General features: G+C 48.9%; 1 protein-coding gene across 4 annotated transcripts; it reads right to left on the bottom strand.

Annotated features, from left to right (window-relative positions):
• Nucleotides 1-271: 271 nt before the first annotated feature.
• Nucleotides 272-10,622, bottom strand: ZBTB32 (zinc finger and BTB domain containing 32). Of its 4 annotated transcripts, XM_059153291.1 has the most exons (6): nt 3,892-6,156; nt 1,835-2,750; nt 1,502-1,575; nt 1,321-1,389; nt 1,035-1,196; nt 272-855 (listed from the first exon to the last, which is right to left on the bottom strand). In XM_059153291.1, the coding sequence occupies exons 2-6, from the start codon at nt 2,716-2,718 to the stop codon at nt 578-580; spliced, it is 1,467 nt and encodes a 488-aa protein (XP_059009274.1). In that variant the 5' UTR covers nt 2,719-2,750; nt 3,892-6,156; the 3' UTR covers nt 272-577. The 4 variants fall into 4 exon arrangements, with proteins under 4 accessions (XP_059009274.1, XP_059009275.1, XP_059009277.1 ...); XM_059153292.1 differs by lacking the exons at nt 1,835-2,750; nt 3,892-6,156 and adding an exon at nt 10,452-10,622; XM_059153294.1 differs by lacking the exons at nt 1,835-2,750; nt 3,892-6,156 and adding an exon at nt 10,350-10,450.
• Nucleotides 10,623-16,085: the final 5,463 nt, after the last annotated feature.

Genomic DNA, 16,085 nt, shown 5'->3' with positions numbered 1-16,085 from the left:
TCATATTCTGCGCACCGTTGTTTGCTGTGAAAGGGGCTAATAACTTGGTTCCTCACAGCCTCCGCCAACAGGGCTTCCTGCTAAGTCAGCCTGGACTTCGTGGCCCTCGCGGGCCGCTACCTCTGAGGGAGAACAGGGACAACTGGAGATGAAGGTGGCCCCCCGCGCTGAACAGTGGAAGCACCGCCAGCAGGGGCCGCCACAGGACAAGGGGCAAGGCTGCCCTTCCTTCCCTCTCCCCAGCTCACAGACTATAAAGTCTGGACTCCGCTTCTGGTCCTGAAAGGAGGGCACAGGAAACTCTTTATTTTGATGATGGAATCGCTAGTCCCCGCACAGTTTTCACTCGTGCAAACTTCATTGCCCGCACCCCACACGGGCTCGCTGGCCCAGGCTTCTGGGGCCCGCGGGCATCTGGAAGAAGGCTTGCAGCGCCTTTTCTGCGGCGCTTCTTGGAGCCGGATTTTCTAGGCTGCCAATAGCTGTGGTGCTGGGTCAGAAACCTAGCCAGCCCGTCGGCCCGTCTTTCATTCTTTAATTGTATTGTCAGCTGAAGCCAAAGAAGCTACCAACCCCATCAGGTGGTTGAGGAAGGGGACCTACAGGGAGAGGTCGAGGCCCGGGACGGCCTCGAAGAAGAGGAGTAGAGGAAGGTGGAGCGAATGGTCCATCCAGGTGGGAGCTGGCTGGGCGAGTGGCCGCGCATGTGCGCCTGCATGGAGGCCAGGCTGGGGCAGCCGGCCTGGCACAGAGGGCAGCGGTATGGTGCGGCCCCATGCGTCCGCAGGTGCTTGGTCATGGCTGAGAAGTCCCGGGAGCGCTGGGGGCAGAGGCTACAGGAGAAGGGCTTCTCTCCTAGGGCAGGTGGAGGGGGAGGCCGGTAAAGAAAGAAGTGGATGAAGGCTGGTGTAGGGGTTGATCTGGGCGATTGAGCAAAGGAACTGTGTTGGGAGTCAAGCACACAGAGGACTTAGGAGCAGACAGACCAGAGTTTGGAAGGGAGCAGATAATTGCACTGGGTGGGGAGCCCATACCTGTGTGGACTCGGTAGTGCGTCTCCATCTGATGCTTGAGTGAGAACCTTTTTCCACAGACAGAACAAGAATAGGGCCGAGACCGAGCAGGTGGGGGTGGGGGAGGTTGTTGGTGAGCTGGGCCTGCTCTACTCACATGACCCACACAAGTTGCAAGTTCACCTGTGGGGTTAGAGAAGGCAAAGGAAGCAGGGCTGGAAATCCCAGAGCTGGACCACTGGTACTCCCAGAAAAGACTTTGGGAACTACAGTGGGGCTGAGGTAAAATCGCCCTCACCCTACTCACCTGTGTGCCTCTGATCAGACTCTTTCATCTCCCCAGGGCTGAGCTTTGTGGGGCCCTGGGGGAGGAAACCTGGAGGGAGCAGAGTGAAGGAGGTGCTCTCCTCAGGCTGGACTCCTGGAGTCCCAGCCTAAGGAGAGAGAGACCATGTTACAGCATTTGTACAGGGTACTTCAGGGCTTACCTGCGGCATGACTGGAGTTGGCCAACTGGTTCTGGTTCCAGAGACCTTTCTCAGGGTTCAGGGACAATGGGATCCTGGGGATGGGGTGGGGAAGAGTTAGCCTTGGCAAAACCTGGGATCCTGGCCAGGCCCTTCCTGAAGAGGGAGATGTCATGAGTCCTCCTTAGGGTCTGGGCTTTGAATTCCCCTGTGGTGGAAGCTTCTTGTCCTATCACCAGCTCAGGAAATGTACAGTACAGATAAGAGATGTGGTGCCTTTCTACCCATCACTGCTGCCTATCCTGAGCCACTCCCTCCCAGCCAGGGAGGTCTTCCATTAGGCTCTTCACTCACCTCTGGTCCTGAGGCCAGACCTCCTGCCAGGCTCCAGTGATGGGGGTGCTATGGGAGAAGGGAGTGCCATATCTGGGTGGCAACAGCAGGATGCTCCACAGGGCGGGCTGGCCCTCCCCCAACCAAGGGGCCTCAGCCCACCAGGGCCTAGGAATGACGCTTGTTTGGAGGGAACCTGGTGGGGGAAGGGGGCAAGAGAACTCCCGCAGACCTTCCTCAGAGCCCCCTGGACTCTCTGTTACCCACATAATCCCGTCTTCCTTCCCATTTGTTCCCGCATGGCCATTAGGCGATTGCTTAAGTTTTTCCTTTGATCTCCTCTGCTTCCCCGCACCCTCCTTCATTGCCTCTGCTCTCTCAGAGCTGTCTTTTGGTGGCCTTTGCTCATACAGTGCCTCTTGTTCTCTCCAACCAGCTCTAACAAATGTCTCTGGTCTCTGCTCTCCATGTCCCTCCAGTCCTCTCTCAGAGTCCTTTGTGGGTTTTTCTGGCTCCTCCTGATGTTCCTTGAGCCCTGGACCCAGTTCTCTAGCCCTGTCCCGTCGAGCCTTCTTGCATGCCTCTTCCAGAGACTGTACCCCCAAGGCTCTGGCCGCTTCCTCAAGGGGTCCGAGTTCCCCAGGCTGTAGTTCTACACTCTCCCCATAAACAAAGTACAGAAGCTGGGCAAAGGTGGAAGGGCTGATGCCTTTCATCAGAGCCCAGTGGCCCCTGCGGCCCAGCTGCTGGCTCACACCTGCCAAGACCAGGCTGTGGGCAGGGAATTCTTGGCTTCCCACAGTGATCAAGGTATCACACAGTGCTGGTCGGAGCCTGGCTGCTAGCCGTACCAGCCGATCAGAGCCATAGGGGCTAAGCAGTCTTGTCGTCGGGAACAGGGGCATTGTGCCTTGCCTGGGTACCAGTCTCAGAGGACCTGAAAGAAAGGCCACAGTGTGGGGTCCATGGTGGAAAGAGGAAAGAGGAACAGCATATTCTCAAGCCTGTGGAGGTGAGGGGAGAAAGAGTGAGTTGCTGGTTCAGAGCTCTTTGTGCCCTGAATGGAACAAATAAACTAACCCAAGAGAGGACCTGAGCTTATCCAGAATCATAATGGACCACAGGGTAGGGGTGAGGAGGGGGTTGGCAGGAGAATAGAAATTAGACCATATTCAGGACTTAAAGAGTAAGGACCAAGCAGTTAGTGACTATATCAAATAGTGGGTTTAAGGCTAGTATATATGGGCCCTGCCAGTTGACAGTCTCTACTTAAAAAAGAGCAGATGCCGATACTTCTGCTACTCTAAGCCCTTCTACAAGGAAAGACCTTGGAGCAGGCCAGGCTTTCTTCTTTCCAGACAAAGAAATCACCGTAAGACCCAGTCAGCCCTGGCAGTTAGGGATGGAGCAAGACACAGCTTCACGGGAGAGTTTTGAAAGCTAGTGTGACCCCCCAACCCCACCTTCACCCCATCACATGGAGCTGAGTAGTCTTGAGAGGCAGAAAGGACAGTAAGACTGAGGTCATTGCTGCAAGGCAGCATCAATTGATTATCCCCCTACGGCTGAAACTTCTAGAACATGTCCTCAGAGAAGGACCGAGAAGAGAGCCCCATCCAGTGGGTTGAGAGAGCAGAAGCCACAGAAGAGAAGGTTCTGATCAAGGATGGAGAGAGATTTTGGAGAAAGTTTTGACCTATGAAGAAGCATGAGAAAGGAAAATGGGATCTGTATAGGGGGATTCCAGATTTTAGGATAAGGAGTTGGTTTAATTTTGTTTTTTATAAGCCCAAAGCAACGAGTAGAAAGATCCAATAAGGCAGAAATTCATCACATATCAAAACTACCACACTGACTTTTAAGAAGAGAACTGGGAACCCAGATACTAAGAGACAGATCTAAGTGTCTCAGTGCCTGGTAGGCATATTCCTTAATGTGGAGTCACCATGAGTAAGGACCCTTGTGGGGAGGATTACTACTTGGACACCTCAGGGAGAAGGCTACAGGTTGGTAGGAAGGGGACAAAAAGCAGGGTGTAGTGAGAGGAAAGTCTCAGCTGGGGAGAAGCAACCACTTACCAGTTGTAGCTTCCTCCTGGACACCGCATGCTCTGAACTGCTGTTGGGGCTCCTGGGGCCCCCCTGGAGCTAGCCCCGCCCCTGACCTCACAGTCTTCCATTGGGTGTCCCAAGTATCAGTCTGCCACAGTCCCCCCAAGGGGGTGTGGCTTTATACCCCTGGCTCTGCTTTACCCCTCTAAGAAAGACCACCTCCTCTACTTCCAGATTCAAGACATTCTTCCTCCCTTGTCTCCGTATTTCATTTGTGAACTTCTAGAGTCAAAGAAGTTCATGTGAAGGGGTGCCTGGCTTTGTTTGTAGAGCATGCAACTCTTGATCTTGGGGTTGTAGGTTCGAGCCCCATGCTGGGTGTAGAGATTACTTTAAAAGAATAAAAATCATGGGGTGCCTGGGTGGCTCAGTCAGTTAAGCATCCACCTTCAGCTCAGATCGTCATCTCAGGGTCCTGAGATAGAGCTCCACGACGCATCAAGCTCCATGATCAACCAGGAGTCTGCTTTTCCCTCTCCCTCTGCCCCCTCCCCTTCTCATGTGCTGTCTTGCACTCTCTGCCTGCTCTCTCAAATAAATAAATAAAAATCTTTTTTTAAAAATTTCATCTCGCAGCAAGAACCTTGGAATAATTAGACCCACATTCGAGTCTCATCTCTGCTGTTTACTAATTGAGTCACGTTAGGCAAGTCACCTCTCTAAGCCTCAGTTACCTCATCCATGAAATAGGGATAACCTTTGCTTATCTCATTTGGAGGTGAGGGTGAAGATGAAATGACATGATGAATGTGAAAGTGGTTTGTCAGTACAATAGCATCATTCAAATAGGATTAGTTCTGAGAACTGTCAGCTCTAGCAGCTAGAAGCTGTTTCTACTACTTCAGAAGTAAAAAGGACTGAAACATCGGGATTCCAAGGAGAGAGTGAAAGAGAGCCAAAAGCATGCCTGTCCTTCCTCTCCCTGACTTTTAGTACTAGGAAGCCTGACTGCTCTGTGGAAATGACCCTGTCATCTGGGCCACCACTGGGGACTGAATGTACAAGTGACTCAGATTCTCCCATCAACTTCTGAAGGGGGCAACCCCAGGAAGGGCCCGCGGTGGTCCTCGAAGAGAAAACTCCCTTTTCTTGGGTTGATGACAAATGACATTTCTCTGAAATCAGAACTCTGGGGTTTCTTTCACTTCCTGTCAAAAGGGTCAAGCTCTCAGGAGATTTCCCCTGTTTTCACACTTTAGTACTCGTTAACCTGGGGAAAGGATGAGGTCTGAGAGACTCAAATTTCTTTTTCTGTTTTTTATTATTCTGTTATCCCTCATCCTATGGCTTTTTAATTCATTCAACAAACGTAGAGAAATCATTTGTGATATGTGCCTGGTATATCATATATGCCCAATAAGTAACTGGAAGATAAACAAATTAGGCATTGGTAGGCTACTCTGGTGACCTGACAAAGTCTGGTTCACCCTAGGCTTTTTCTCCCTTAGATCCTAGTCCCCTCCTAGACCCAAATAATATGTCCCTAAACTCTTGTTTCTCCCTTTGGCTCCAGGACCCCAAAATGTTCAGACAGCCTTCTGCTTTCTCCCTCCAGACCTAACATGCCTTCCCCATCTACCTCTCATTCTAGCTTGGGTATATGCAGATGTTAACCCTTCCTAGATCAGACAGGGTGTGCCAGTGGGTGGGGCTGGTGGAGGGGCAATCATAGGGTGGGGGGAGAGGGGAAGATGACTCAGAGCGAAAGGGAAAATGCAAATGGACAGGTTGTATTCATGTGCTACTCTGAACGTTAAATATTTTCCATTTCTGAGCTTTCTAACTCCTCATACCACCACACCCAGGGACTCATTAAACACCCATATAAAAGACACTTGGCCTGGACATATAAAAGCACCAATTCCTGATATGTAGGTGTACAGAGAAAAACGTTCTTCAACACAGTAATACAGCCCTGGAGATATGGAATAAGTGGGGGAAAACCATGAGAGAGAAACCCCAAGTGCAGAAGAAAAGGTACAGGGGTCTGGAAGATTACAGCATCACCCAGTGGCCTTGCCTCACAACCCTACTTCATGTAGGGAGCCTGTGACTCAGCTCCCCCACTGGTAGGATTTGCTCATTGATGATCAAGAATGTTAGAGATTGTCCTCAAAGGGCAGCATCCTCTATAAGCCAAGTATAGTTGACAGGGAGTGTCAGCAGGCTTTCAGGAAACCTAATACGGAGGAGAAGGGCAAGGGGACTCCCCATTCAGTGAACAAAAGCCCCCAAGAATGGGAAACCCCATTTTGCCTCCTACCTGGTGTCTACCCCACTTAAGGATATCCTTTTAAAGACCACCCCTTAGAGGTATCTCCAGGGACCTCTAGCCTCAGCCCTCAGGCTGGTGCCACTCTAGGCCCTTCTCTCTCCCTATGTTCTTGACTACACAGCCCAAACCATCTTGCATTGAGCAGTGACAGCAGAAGCACGAGCAAATAGTACTTTGACTTGGAAGGGTAGGGAAAGTGATAACTCTATTCTTAAAAAGTCTCCCATCACAATCTCAAAAACCTTGTCCACCTTCTACTTCCCAGGCTGACTCTGTAGGAATCCCCTACAGTTGTCTCCTGGGGTGGACCCAGGAAACCATTGGTTCTGGGACACAAACCCCATCCTGGGATAGGGTAGAGTGGGTAGGAGAGATTAGGTGAGACATAACCGGAAGGACGTATGTGGGGAGAAAAAGGTATGATTTTTGCCTCTCAGTCCCAATACTTATATTATTATTATTATTTTTTTTATTTATCTGACAGAGATCACAAGTAGGCAGAGAGGCAAGCAGAGAGAGAGGAGGAAGCAGGCTCCCTGCAGAGCAGAGAGCCCAATGTGGGGCTCGATCCCAGGACCCTGGGATCATGACCTGAGCCGAAGGCAGAGGCTTAAACCACTGAGCCACCCAGGTGCCCCCCAATACTTATATTATTAATTAAAGTTTAAAGTCTGCTATTTTAAAATTCTAGTTGATAGGCATGACCTTCAATAAGAAATTCTAATTCTAATTCAATAATAAATTCTAATTGATAGTCATGACCTTCAATAGAAATGATAGGCATGCTACTTCATATGCCCCTGTAGGTACAGCCCGGCTTGATATAAAAATATCAACACAGGGCGCCTGGGTGGCTCAGTTGGTTGGACGACTGCCTTCGGCTCAGGTCATGATCCTGGAGTCCCGGGATCGAGTCCCGCATCGGGCTCCCAGCTCCATGGGGAGTCTGCTTCTCTCTCTGACCTTCTCCTCATTCATGCTCTCTCTCACTGTCTCTCTCTCAAGTAAATAAATAAAATCTTAAAAAAAAAAAAAAATCAACACAGCAATACAAGTATGGATTCTCTTTAAATATAATTAAAACTAAACCATCAGAATAGGCCAATTGGAGACATGATTATTTGTTTTATGAAAAATATTTCCCTTTATCGCACTTATTTTAAATACTAAGTATTCCAAAGCCAAGTTAAACAAGATTCAATTTAGAAAAATTATATGAACTTTCCCTTTTTCCAGGAACACATCTCTTTCTTCAAATTAAGGTGGTTAAATTCCCCCACAGTATTTTATGCAGATGAAGGCCAATTATCCAAATCTTACATAAACTTTCAAATGCCCACTCTTTCTAGTTAAGTACATCCAACACATACCAGAGAAGAGACAACGCGAAGTAAATTAGTTTCTTTCTTCCCTTAAATCTATGTTTCATATAACTCAAGAACCAGTGTAATCATAGCTATGTGAACTGTACCTAGGTCATAGAAACCTTATCCTAACATATCTTTTGTGGATCAAGTGGAAAAAGAACTAGACTCGAAGTTTAAAAAGAAAGTTTAGGTTCCACTGCATCTTCTCTGTAGGTGGCCTTTTTCTCCAGCCCTAATATGGGGCTAACTCTTCTGAGATCCTCAGTTTGCTCAGTGGGGCTGTTTTCAAGACCAGTACTGAATGCCAGTATTGCATGAAACCTACTCTGACCCCCTCTGGCTGTGTCCTCCCACCTTGGGTCAAGGATCCAAGGGCATCTAGGAAAGGCCCACCTGGAACATGTTTCCCCCAGTTCTAGGCTGTGCTTTGGGAGCTTAGAACCCTGGACTTCCTCTCCTAAATGGCCCATTTCCAGGACCTACACAGCCCTTAACCCCAGGTCTATACTCAGGAGGATTAACTGTATCACCGATGTACACACTCCAGGCCTTGATTTTGTGTGAAGGGCAGGTATACTGAGCTCAGACATGCAGGCTAATATGTCTTGAAATGTGTGCCAACACCAGGTGTGGGAAGAAAAGGGGAATCTTCATTTCTAGTCTGGCCTAGGCCCCACAGGTAATACAGGAACCTGCTTAATTCCAGTGGTTCTTAATGTCATGGTTAAGGGGATTACCATCCTTTTAAACATTTTAAGCCACAGAATCAACTCTTTACACCAGAAAATTATAGATACTCATACCATTGTATATGTGAATGATAAGGGATTCACAGACTGAAGCCAGTCCCTGGACAGGTTAAATACTCCTTGTTTATCCTTGCGGCTGCTTTGCATGCTCCCCTCCAAACAACATGCATACAGTTTTTCTTGTGATTTCCAAGAGCTCAAAAACCCTTTTAATCTACTCATAGACCACTCCCTTGTATCCCCCATCCAAGGTTTAAGAACTCTGGGCGTACATGAAAGCACTCTGAAAGCTCTAATACCATGTATAATTTGAACAGCCGAGTGAAATTAGATATCAACACCCTGTCCAATAAGAATGAAAAATTTTCTGTAAAGACAACCTGGGTGATTTCTTAAGGAGCAGGATATCTCACACACCTCTTCCTGTGCTCCAATAGAACGTCCATCTTCCCTATGCATCTGGCCCTATTCTCACTGCCTGATACCTTTTCGGAATGATCAGAGTTTGGGAGAGAGTGGACCCAAAGGCCTAACATGAACCAATCCTGTTTTTTTCTAGAGTCACACAGCAGTAATATTCCGTGGAGGGCAAACAACCTCTGAGATTCAGAAACTCCCTCCTCAAGAACCTCCTGAAGACCTTGGGTCTAACCTCTTGGTCAGGCTGTCTAACCTGGACCCAATACTGGAAAATCTGTGCCTCAACCTGGAGTCCAGCAACCCCTCCCAAAAGCCTTGCGGCCACATGTTCTTAGCACAGCCTGGATGCAATGGCCATCGACAACTTCCCATTGGGCTTTCAACCTTGGCAACTCTCACTCTCAGCCCAAGCTGGATCCTAAGACCCCAGAAAATCTCTCAAGTCACACAAGTTTCATCTTTGGCCCAGTGACTCCCAATAACCTCTGGAGAGTCGCCAGGCCTCTCTTTCCAGTCGCCAGATTCAGACTCAGTCCAGAGCCCTCAGACAACGTCCCACAGTTCAGAGGCCATACCTCAGGGCCAGTGATGCCATGCAGAGCTCCGAGGGCCTCCCAACAGCCCCCCAAATACGACTTCCAAGTCAAGTTAGCCTCAGGGACCATGGACCAACTCAGGACATGTTGGCCTGGCCTCCAAAGGTGCCCGGGAGGTCCCATTGCCAGCCTCACCAGGGCAAAGGGAGTCCCCACGTAGTAAAGCCCGCAACCCTCACAACAACCACTCAAGCCCTCATACCCCAGGTTGGCCTGGACCAGTCCCAAGCCTTAAAAAGTGTAAGAAAAACCACGGCACTCACCCACTTGAACCCTGTTCCTCTTCCCACAGTCTCACATACACTGAGGGCGGCACAAGCACGAGTGGCCGTTATAAAGTGGCGAGTGTCGCGAGGCCCGGAGCTCGAGGCCTGGGCGCGTGCACAGCTTGCCTGTCGCGCCTGGATTCCGAGGCGGACGCTGATTGGCTGCAGCGCTGGCCGCTTCCTGCTGAGCATGCTCAACATTCTAGGAGGCACCTAGGATAGCTCCACTTGCTCGCTCCCGCCTCGCGCCCACCCCTGATTGGCTGCGGAGCTCCCACCCACTCCGCTAACTCTGAGGTGTGGCAGGGCGGTGGAGCCTGATTGGTCCGTGGACTTGGGTCCGGTCTCTAACACTGAGCCGTTACCCTCCAGCTCGCCCCCCTCCCCTGCTGAGTGGCTGTGTCACCCTCTCTGTGAAAGCACTGGGCCCTGAACCTCCTTCGCCTCAACAGTCTTGGAAGCTTCCTCTGCAAGGGCTCGGGATACCACCGCTTCCTGCTTCTGTCTTGCCACCCTGCTTAGCCCTCGTTGCAAAGCTTTTCACATCTCTCTCAACCCCTGACAGTCTATGAAGTGTGTGTCTCTGATGGTTGGGAGGCCCTCAAGGGCCTGCCAGGCTTCGGGTGCCTGTAGGCAGCTTCCCTTTCCCGCCTCTTGCCCTGCCCACCACTGATTGGTTGCAGAACGCACCATGCCTCACCGGAAGTAAGGGGGGGGGACAAGGAAAGCATTAGAAGGGGTACTGCCTTGACCTGTGATTGGTCTAGATGATCGCGCTTCAAATGCTCCTTGCCTGAGCCATGGTTAACTGCGCACTTCACGTACTAGCCGTCTCCCTTCTCACACACACATACCACACCGCAGAGAGAATGATCCATTGCTCTGCCCCGCCATTAATTGGCCAGGGCTAAGAGCTTAGCCAGCTGGCTTTCTGTCCATGCAGGGTTTTGGCGTTGACAGGCGGCGAGCTCGCACGCGCGAGTCTGTGAGCTGATACTGCCTCTCCGGTTCCACCCGCCCGGCTGCGGTTGCACTGCTGATTGGCTGGCCCCACTCTCTTCTAAGTGGCTTAGCTTTGGGTCCGCGCTCGGACACATCCAATGAGGAGCTAGGGCGCTTTAAGGAGGCGGGCATTGCTCGACCGCTTCCACTTCTGATTGGTCTAGGGGCTTGCTTCTTTTCTTTTGATTGATTAGAGGACCAGGAGGCGGGAGCCCAGTCCAACGGTTTCAGGCGGCAGTTGGATTTCAGTCCCTGTGCTTGGTGGAATGTTGTCTGGCGCCCACCTCCCCGCAGCTAGCTGAGGAGCTGGGGACGAAGGAAGGGCGCAGGAGGACCCTCCTGAGGAGGGGCTGGGATAGTAGCTGCTGCCAGAAGTCAGGACGGAGACCGACTAAGGCGAGTGGCGGGTGGGAGTAACCCCCTAAAAAAGCTGGAGAAGACAGGTGCTGTAGCAATAGTAACAACAGCCCCCGATCGCTGAACCCTTTCTGGGTGCCGTGTTGTGTGCGTCATCTCATCGACGTCTGCTAAATAACCCTGCGAGGGAGCTGATTACTCTGCTGGTTAACTTCTGAGTCTCACTTGGCTCACGTCGCAGGGCGAGCATGGGTGTTGCTGGGATTCTGACCTTGTTCTGGTGAGAGTCCGGCATTCGAGCTACACTGTGGTTAAGTAGGGTTGATCTTGTAGATGTGGGGTGGGGCTTGATGTCATCACGTGGCCCTGGTTTCTCAACTACAAATGAAGGTGGATATTTTGGTTTTTGTTTGTTTGTTTGGGTTTTTGTTTGGTTGGTTTGGCTTTTGTTTTTTTGTTTTTTTTTTTTTAAGATTTTATTTATTTACTTGAGAGAGAGACAGCGAGAGAGAGCATGAGAGGCGAGAAGGTCAGAGGGAGAAGCAGACTCCCCATGGAGCTGGGAGCCCGATGCGGGACTCGATCCCGAGACTCCGGGACTGTGACCTGAGCTGAAGGCAGTTGCTCAACCAACCGAGCCACCCAGGTGCCCGGTTTTTGGTTTTTGGTTTGGACTTGAATCTGATCCTGAAGGCTTCACTACGTGCATGTTTTCAAGTCCTCAAACTTTGGGGCAAATGCATTTGCATTCTAGGAAAGGATATTTTAAAAATTGTCCTAATATCTTTGCCACTTACACTGAACCAAGCCAGTTTTAAGTGCTTTACATGTATGGAACTCTTATAACAAGCTCTATTGGACATTTATTGATATTATTCTCACTTCACAGATAAATGAATTGAGGTTGGGAGAAGAAATTGATTTCTCTGAGACCTCACCAGGGCTAATTGTCAGAGCTGGAATTTGAACAAGGCCTGTTGCAGCCTGACTCCAGAGCCTAAACTCCTAACTCTTGGTATATACTGCTACAGGGTGCAGAGTGTGGCACATGTGGTCCTGGGAAATCCTCATAGCCATTTCAGGGTTAGGAATGGTGACAACACCCAGTGGAGCTGACAACCAAGGCTCACAGAGCTGAAGACACTCATCTCATCCCACAGAGCTGGTCTGTGGCTAAGCAAGGAGTAGAATGAATATCACATAACCTTCTGAATTAAACTCATATGCTTAATCAGTCTTAACAGTAGTCTCTTCCCATTTGGCAGATGAAGAAACTAAGGTCCTGAGGAGAAATCAGAGCTGGAATTCAGACCCAGGTCTATCAGACCCAAGAGATTACCCCCCTGAACCACGTTGCCTCTAGGAAGTAACTGTCTGGTAGATCTGGGTTGGATCAGGTGAGGAGTCCTCTCACCCAGCCAACCTCTTGTCTATGAACAATGAGTTCATCTGGTCCCAATGTTGGCCCTTAATGTGGTTGGGTGTTTTTCACAGCCCCGGAAGTTTGGCACGTGGAGGGGGGGGCTTCTCACTGAGAGGCTCTAATCATATATGTTACAATTTCAGTCATTTTTATGGGCAGGACAAGGTGGAAAGCATTCTACATGCATCATCTCATGAAGCCCTAGAGCAATTCTAGAACATAAGGATTATTACTGTCCCCATTTTACAGGTGAGGAAACTGAGACCTGGGGAGGGGTGTAACATTCCCATGTTTACTGAGCTAGTGAAAGGTGGAGCCTAGATGGGAACCCAGAGAACCTGATTTTAGAGTCCTCAAATCTAGCTACCTAGCATGTGCAGGCATAAGAAGATGAAGTGAGGGACTTCAGATTCATAGACTAGGAAGGGTTGTCAACTTGGTTCTGGGGGTTGGACTATAAGATTAGAAGAGTCAAATGAGAGGGGTAGAGAAATAACTATTGCTTGTTGAGCAACATCCCCACTCCAGACCCTGTGTTAACTAAGCAATATATGTTGAGAAGCAGGGAGCTTTGTGGGTAAGAAATTTGATACTGGATCCAAATTGCCTGGATTCCTATCCTAGCCCTGCTACTTTCTAGTTGTGAGAACTTTAGCAAGTTACTTAACCTCTCATGGCCTTAATTTCTTCACCTGTAAAATGGGGATAATGACACCTTTCAGGACTGCTGAGAGGAGTCAATGAACTAATAGAACAATGGCAACTCTCTTTTTCTCCAGTGCCTTGAAACTGAGTTGCTTTCTACCGATCACCATCACCCCTCCTTGACTTTGGCATAAACACTGAAAATTAAGGCCATTATTTGCAATGGAAAATTCTGGGGGAGGTGTGTTCCCAGAAGAGATAGCAAGTGCAAAGGCCCTGAGACAGGAGTGAATAGTATGTTTGAGATACAGCAAGAAGTCTAGCTAGAGTTAGGCAGATGACTAAGACTCAGGAGTGCAGTTCAACTGCACAGGTGTTTGATTAAAAAATGACCCTGTACTTCCTGCTTGTTAGAGCATAAAAGACTTTTCCCCAAGCTTTGATCTCTGGAGAAACCTAAGGCCATGATTACTTTTGAGGTTTCAGGATCCAAGGTTGCTCAGGAATTTAGGGATGAAGCTTAGAACTCAAGCCTTCTTGATGTCCATCCAGGGCTTGTGTGTGGAGATCAGGAGACTTGCATTCACTCAAATATTTACTGAACTCCCAACAGCATACACCATTTGTGCTGAGCCCTGGGGAAGACTCAAATCTTTAGATTCAAAGATGAACCTTCTAAAAAGGAATAATACAACCTCAAAACATATCCTTCCAGAATCAAGTGAAAAGTGTAACAACAAAAGCCCATAAGGGGCACTTAAACCAGGCGTGGGAGGAGGAGAAGGGTGAGCAAAGACTTTCCAGAGAAGGTAGTGGTACCCGAGTATATATTTTTGGAGCACTTGTTATGTGTTCGGCATGGTTCTAAGTACAAATGGCAAGCATGAAGAGACCAAATGTATGTGTACTTGGGCTGCTGTAACAAAATTACACAGATGGGGGGGTAGTTTAAACAGCAGAAATTTATTTCTCACAGTTCTGGAGGCTGGAAGTCCAAGATCAAGTGGCCAGTGAGTTGGCCTCTCTCCTTGGCTTGCAGATGGTGGCCTTCTCACTGGGCCCTTCATGGTCTTTCCCCTGTACATATACACTCCTTGTATCTCTTTCTCTTCTTAAAAGGTACCATAGGCTGAATGTCTGTGTTAGTTCATATATTGAAACCTGATCCCCACTATGCTGATATTTGGAGATGGGGCTGGGGGTGGGGATTAGGTCATAAGGATTGAGTCTTTATTAATAGCATTAGCGCCTTTATATAAAGACCCCAGAGAACTCCTTTGCTCCTTCCACCATGTGATGTTAGGGTAAGAAGACAGCTATCTATGAACCAGAAGGTAGGTTCTCTCCAGATACCAAATCTTCCAGTGCCTTGATCGGGGACATCCCAACCTCCAGAACTGTGAGCTCGAGAAAAATAGATTTCAGTTGTTTGTAAGTTGCACAGTCCATGTTGTTCTACTATAGCAGCCTGAGCGGACTGAGAAATGATACTAGTCCTATTGGATTAGGGCCCTCCCTACTCTTCTGACCTCATTTCACCTTAACTCCCCCCTTCAAGGCCCTATCTCCAAATACAGCCACATTGTGGGTTAGGGCTCTTCCACATATGAATTCTGGAGGGGACACAATTCAGGCATACAGAGTATCTACTGCTATCCGTCTGGTAGTGAGATGCAGATTATTTACTTCAGGGCGAGGGAACAGAGCAGAATGGTTAAGATGCTAGCTCTGGAACCAGACTGACAGGTTTGTGTCCTGCTGTACCACTCCTCAACCGTGTGAACTGGAGCAAGTTTCTTCTCCTTTCTGTGCCTGGAGAAAATCATATGAACAGACATCATGAAGTTCTTAGAACAGCCCAGGGCACAGAGCCAGGGGTGATTTAAATGTTAGCTATTGTTACTAGTTGCAAGTAAACTTAAAACTATGCTACAGTCTCTGAAGGAAAATCACGAGGTAGATACTTGAAGAAAGGAAAACAGAACTCTAACCTGGTCAGGCTTTTCCTCCTCCTTCCTGGAGGAGGTGATGCTTATATTAATATTTTACAAGTAAATTACTCACTAACCTGACTAGGAGAGGGGAGTCTTCCAGGCAGTAGGAAAATCGGTTCCAGAGCTCTGGGGTGGGAGGAAGCATAACCCTGAAGTCCACTGTTGGAATGGAGAGAGCAAAGTGGGGAGGAGCATGGGGGAGCCGGGGGCAGTGAGGCTGGGTGTGGTGGGGAGGGCCTGGCCTGGTAGGCCATGCTGGGGAGTGTTGGCATTTCCTAAGAACATGCAAAGTCACAGAAAGAGGTATTTTTTTTTATAGAGAATAGTTTAAAAAACCCTTTCTGGGAACCCTATGAGCCCGGCCATGTGAACACGCTGGGGCTGGCCTGCTGTAGACACATGGCCCAATGACAGCCATTAACCCAGCTACCTACACCCACTGCCAGCCAGCCATACATGTGAGGGGAACCACCCTAGACCAAACAGCCCCCAGTCACCCCACTGGCTGACTGCAACTGCAAGAGTCAGCCCAGGTGAGACCCACAGAACTGCCTGGCTGGGCTCAGCCCCAATGGTCCCAAAGAATCAGGAGCTAAAAAATAATTTTAAGTCATTGTGTTTGGGGTGGTTTAAAAAGCTAATTGGCATGGACCAGAGTAGTTTCTAGGAAACAGATATCACTGGCCTTGATTCTGGATCTTGAAAGTTGAAAAATTTCAGGGCACCTGGGTGGCTCAGTCAGTTAAGCATCTTTGGTTCAGGTCATGATCCCAGGGTCCTGGGATCGAGCCCCGCATCAGGCTCCCTACTCAGTGGGGAGTCTGCTTCTCTTTCTCCCTCTGCCCCTCCTGCTTGCTCTCTCTCTCTCAAATAAAATCTTTTTTAAAAAGTTGAAAAATTCCTTCATTTCCAAACTTGTTCAAATTTTGGAATGAATTTTTATGAGATGAACTTTAATGCCAGGGATCTTTCTGATCATTTTTTTTCTTTTTTCCCGCAGTAGGACTGAAAGCAGCTCTTCAAAAAACAAAAACAAAAAACAAAACAAAAAAACAACACTTGCTCTG

This window comes from Mustela lutreola, chromosome 16, assembly GCF_030435805.1.
Source record: "Mustela lutreola isolate mMusLut2 chromosome 16, mMusLut2.pri, whole genome shotgun sequence".
Taxonomy (NCBI): Eukaryota; Metazoa; Chordata; class Mammalia; order Carnivora; family Mustelidae; genus Mustela; species Mustela lutreola.
This window is presented reverse-complemented; position numbering and strand designations above follow the sequence as displayed.

Excerpts from the sequence above, each read along its gene's own strand:
- ZBTB32 (XM_059153291.1), bottom strand. The coding sequence starts at position 2,718 with ATGCCCCTGTTCCCGACGACAAGACTGCTTAGCCCCTATGGCTCTGAT. Across the intron at positions 1,576-1,834 it reads GTCTGGCCTCAGGACCAGAG|GATCCCATTGTCCCTGAACC; the intron begins GTGAGTGAAGAG and ends CCCCATCCCCAG. Across the intron at positions 856-1,034 it reads GCACTACCGAGTCCACACAG|GAGAGAAGCCCTTCTCCTGT; the intron begins GTATGGGCTCCC and ends CACCTGCCCTAG.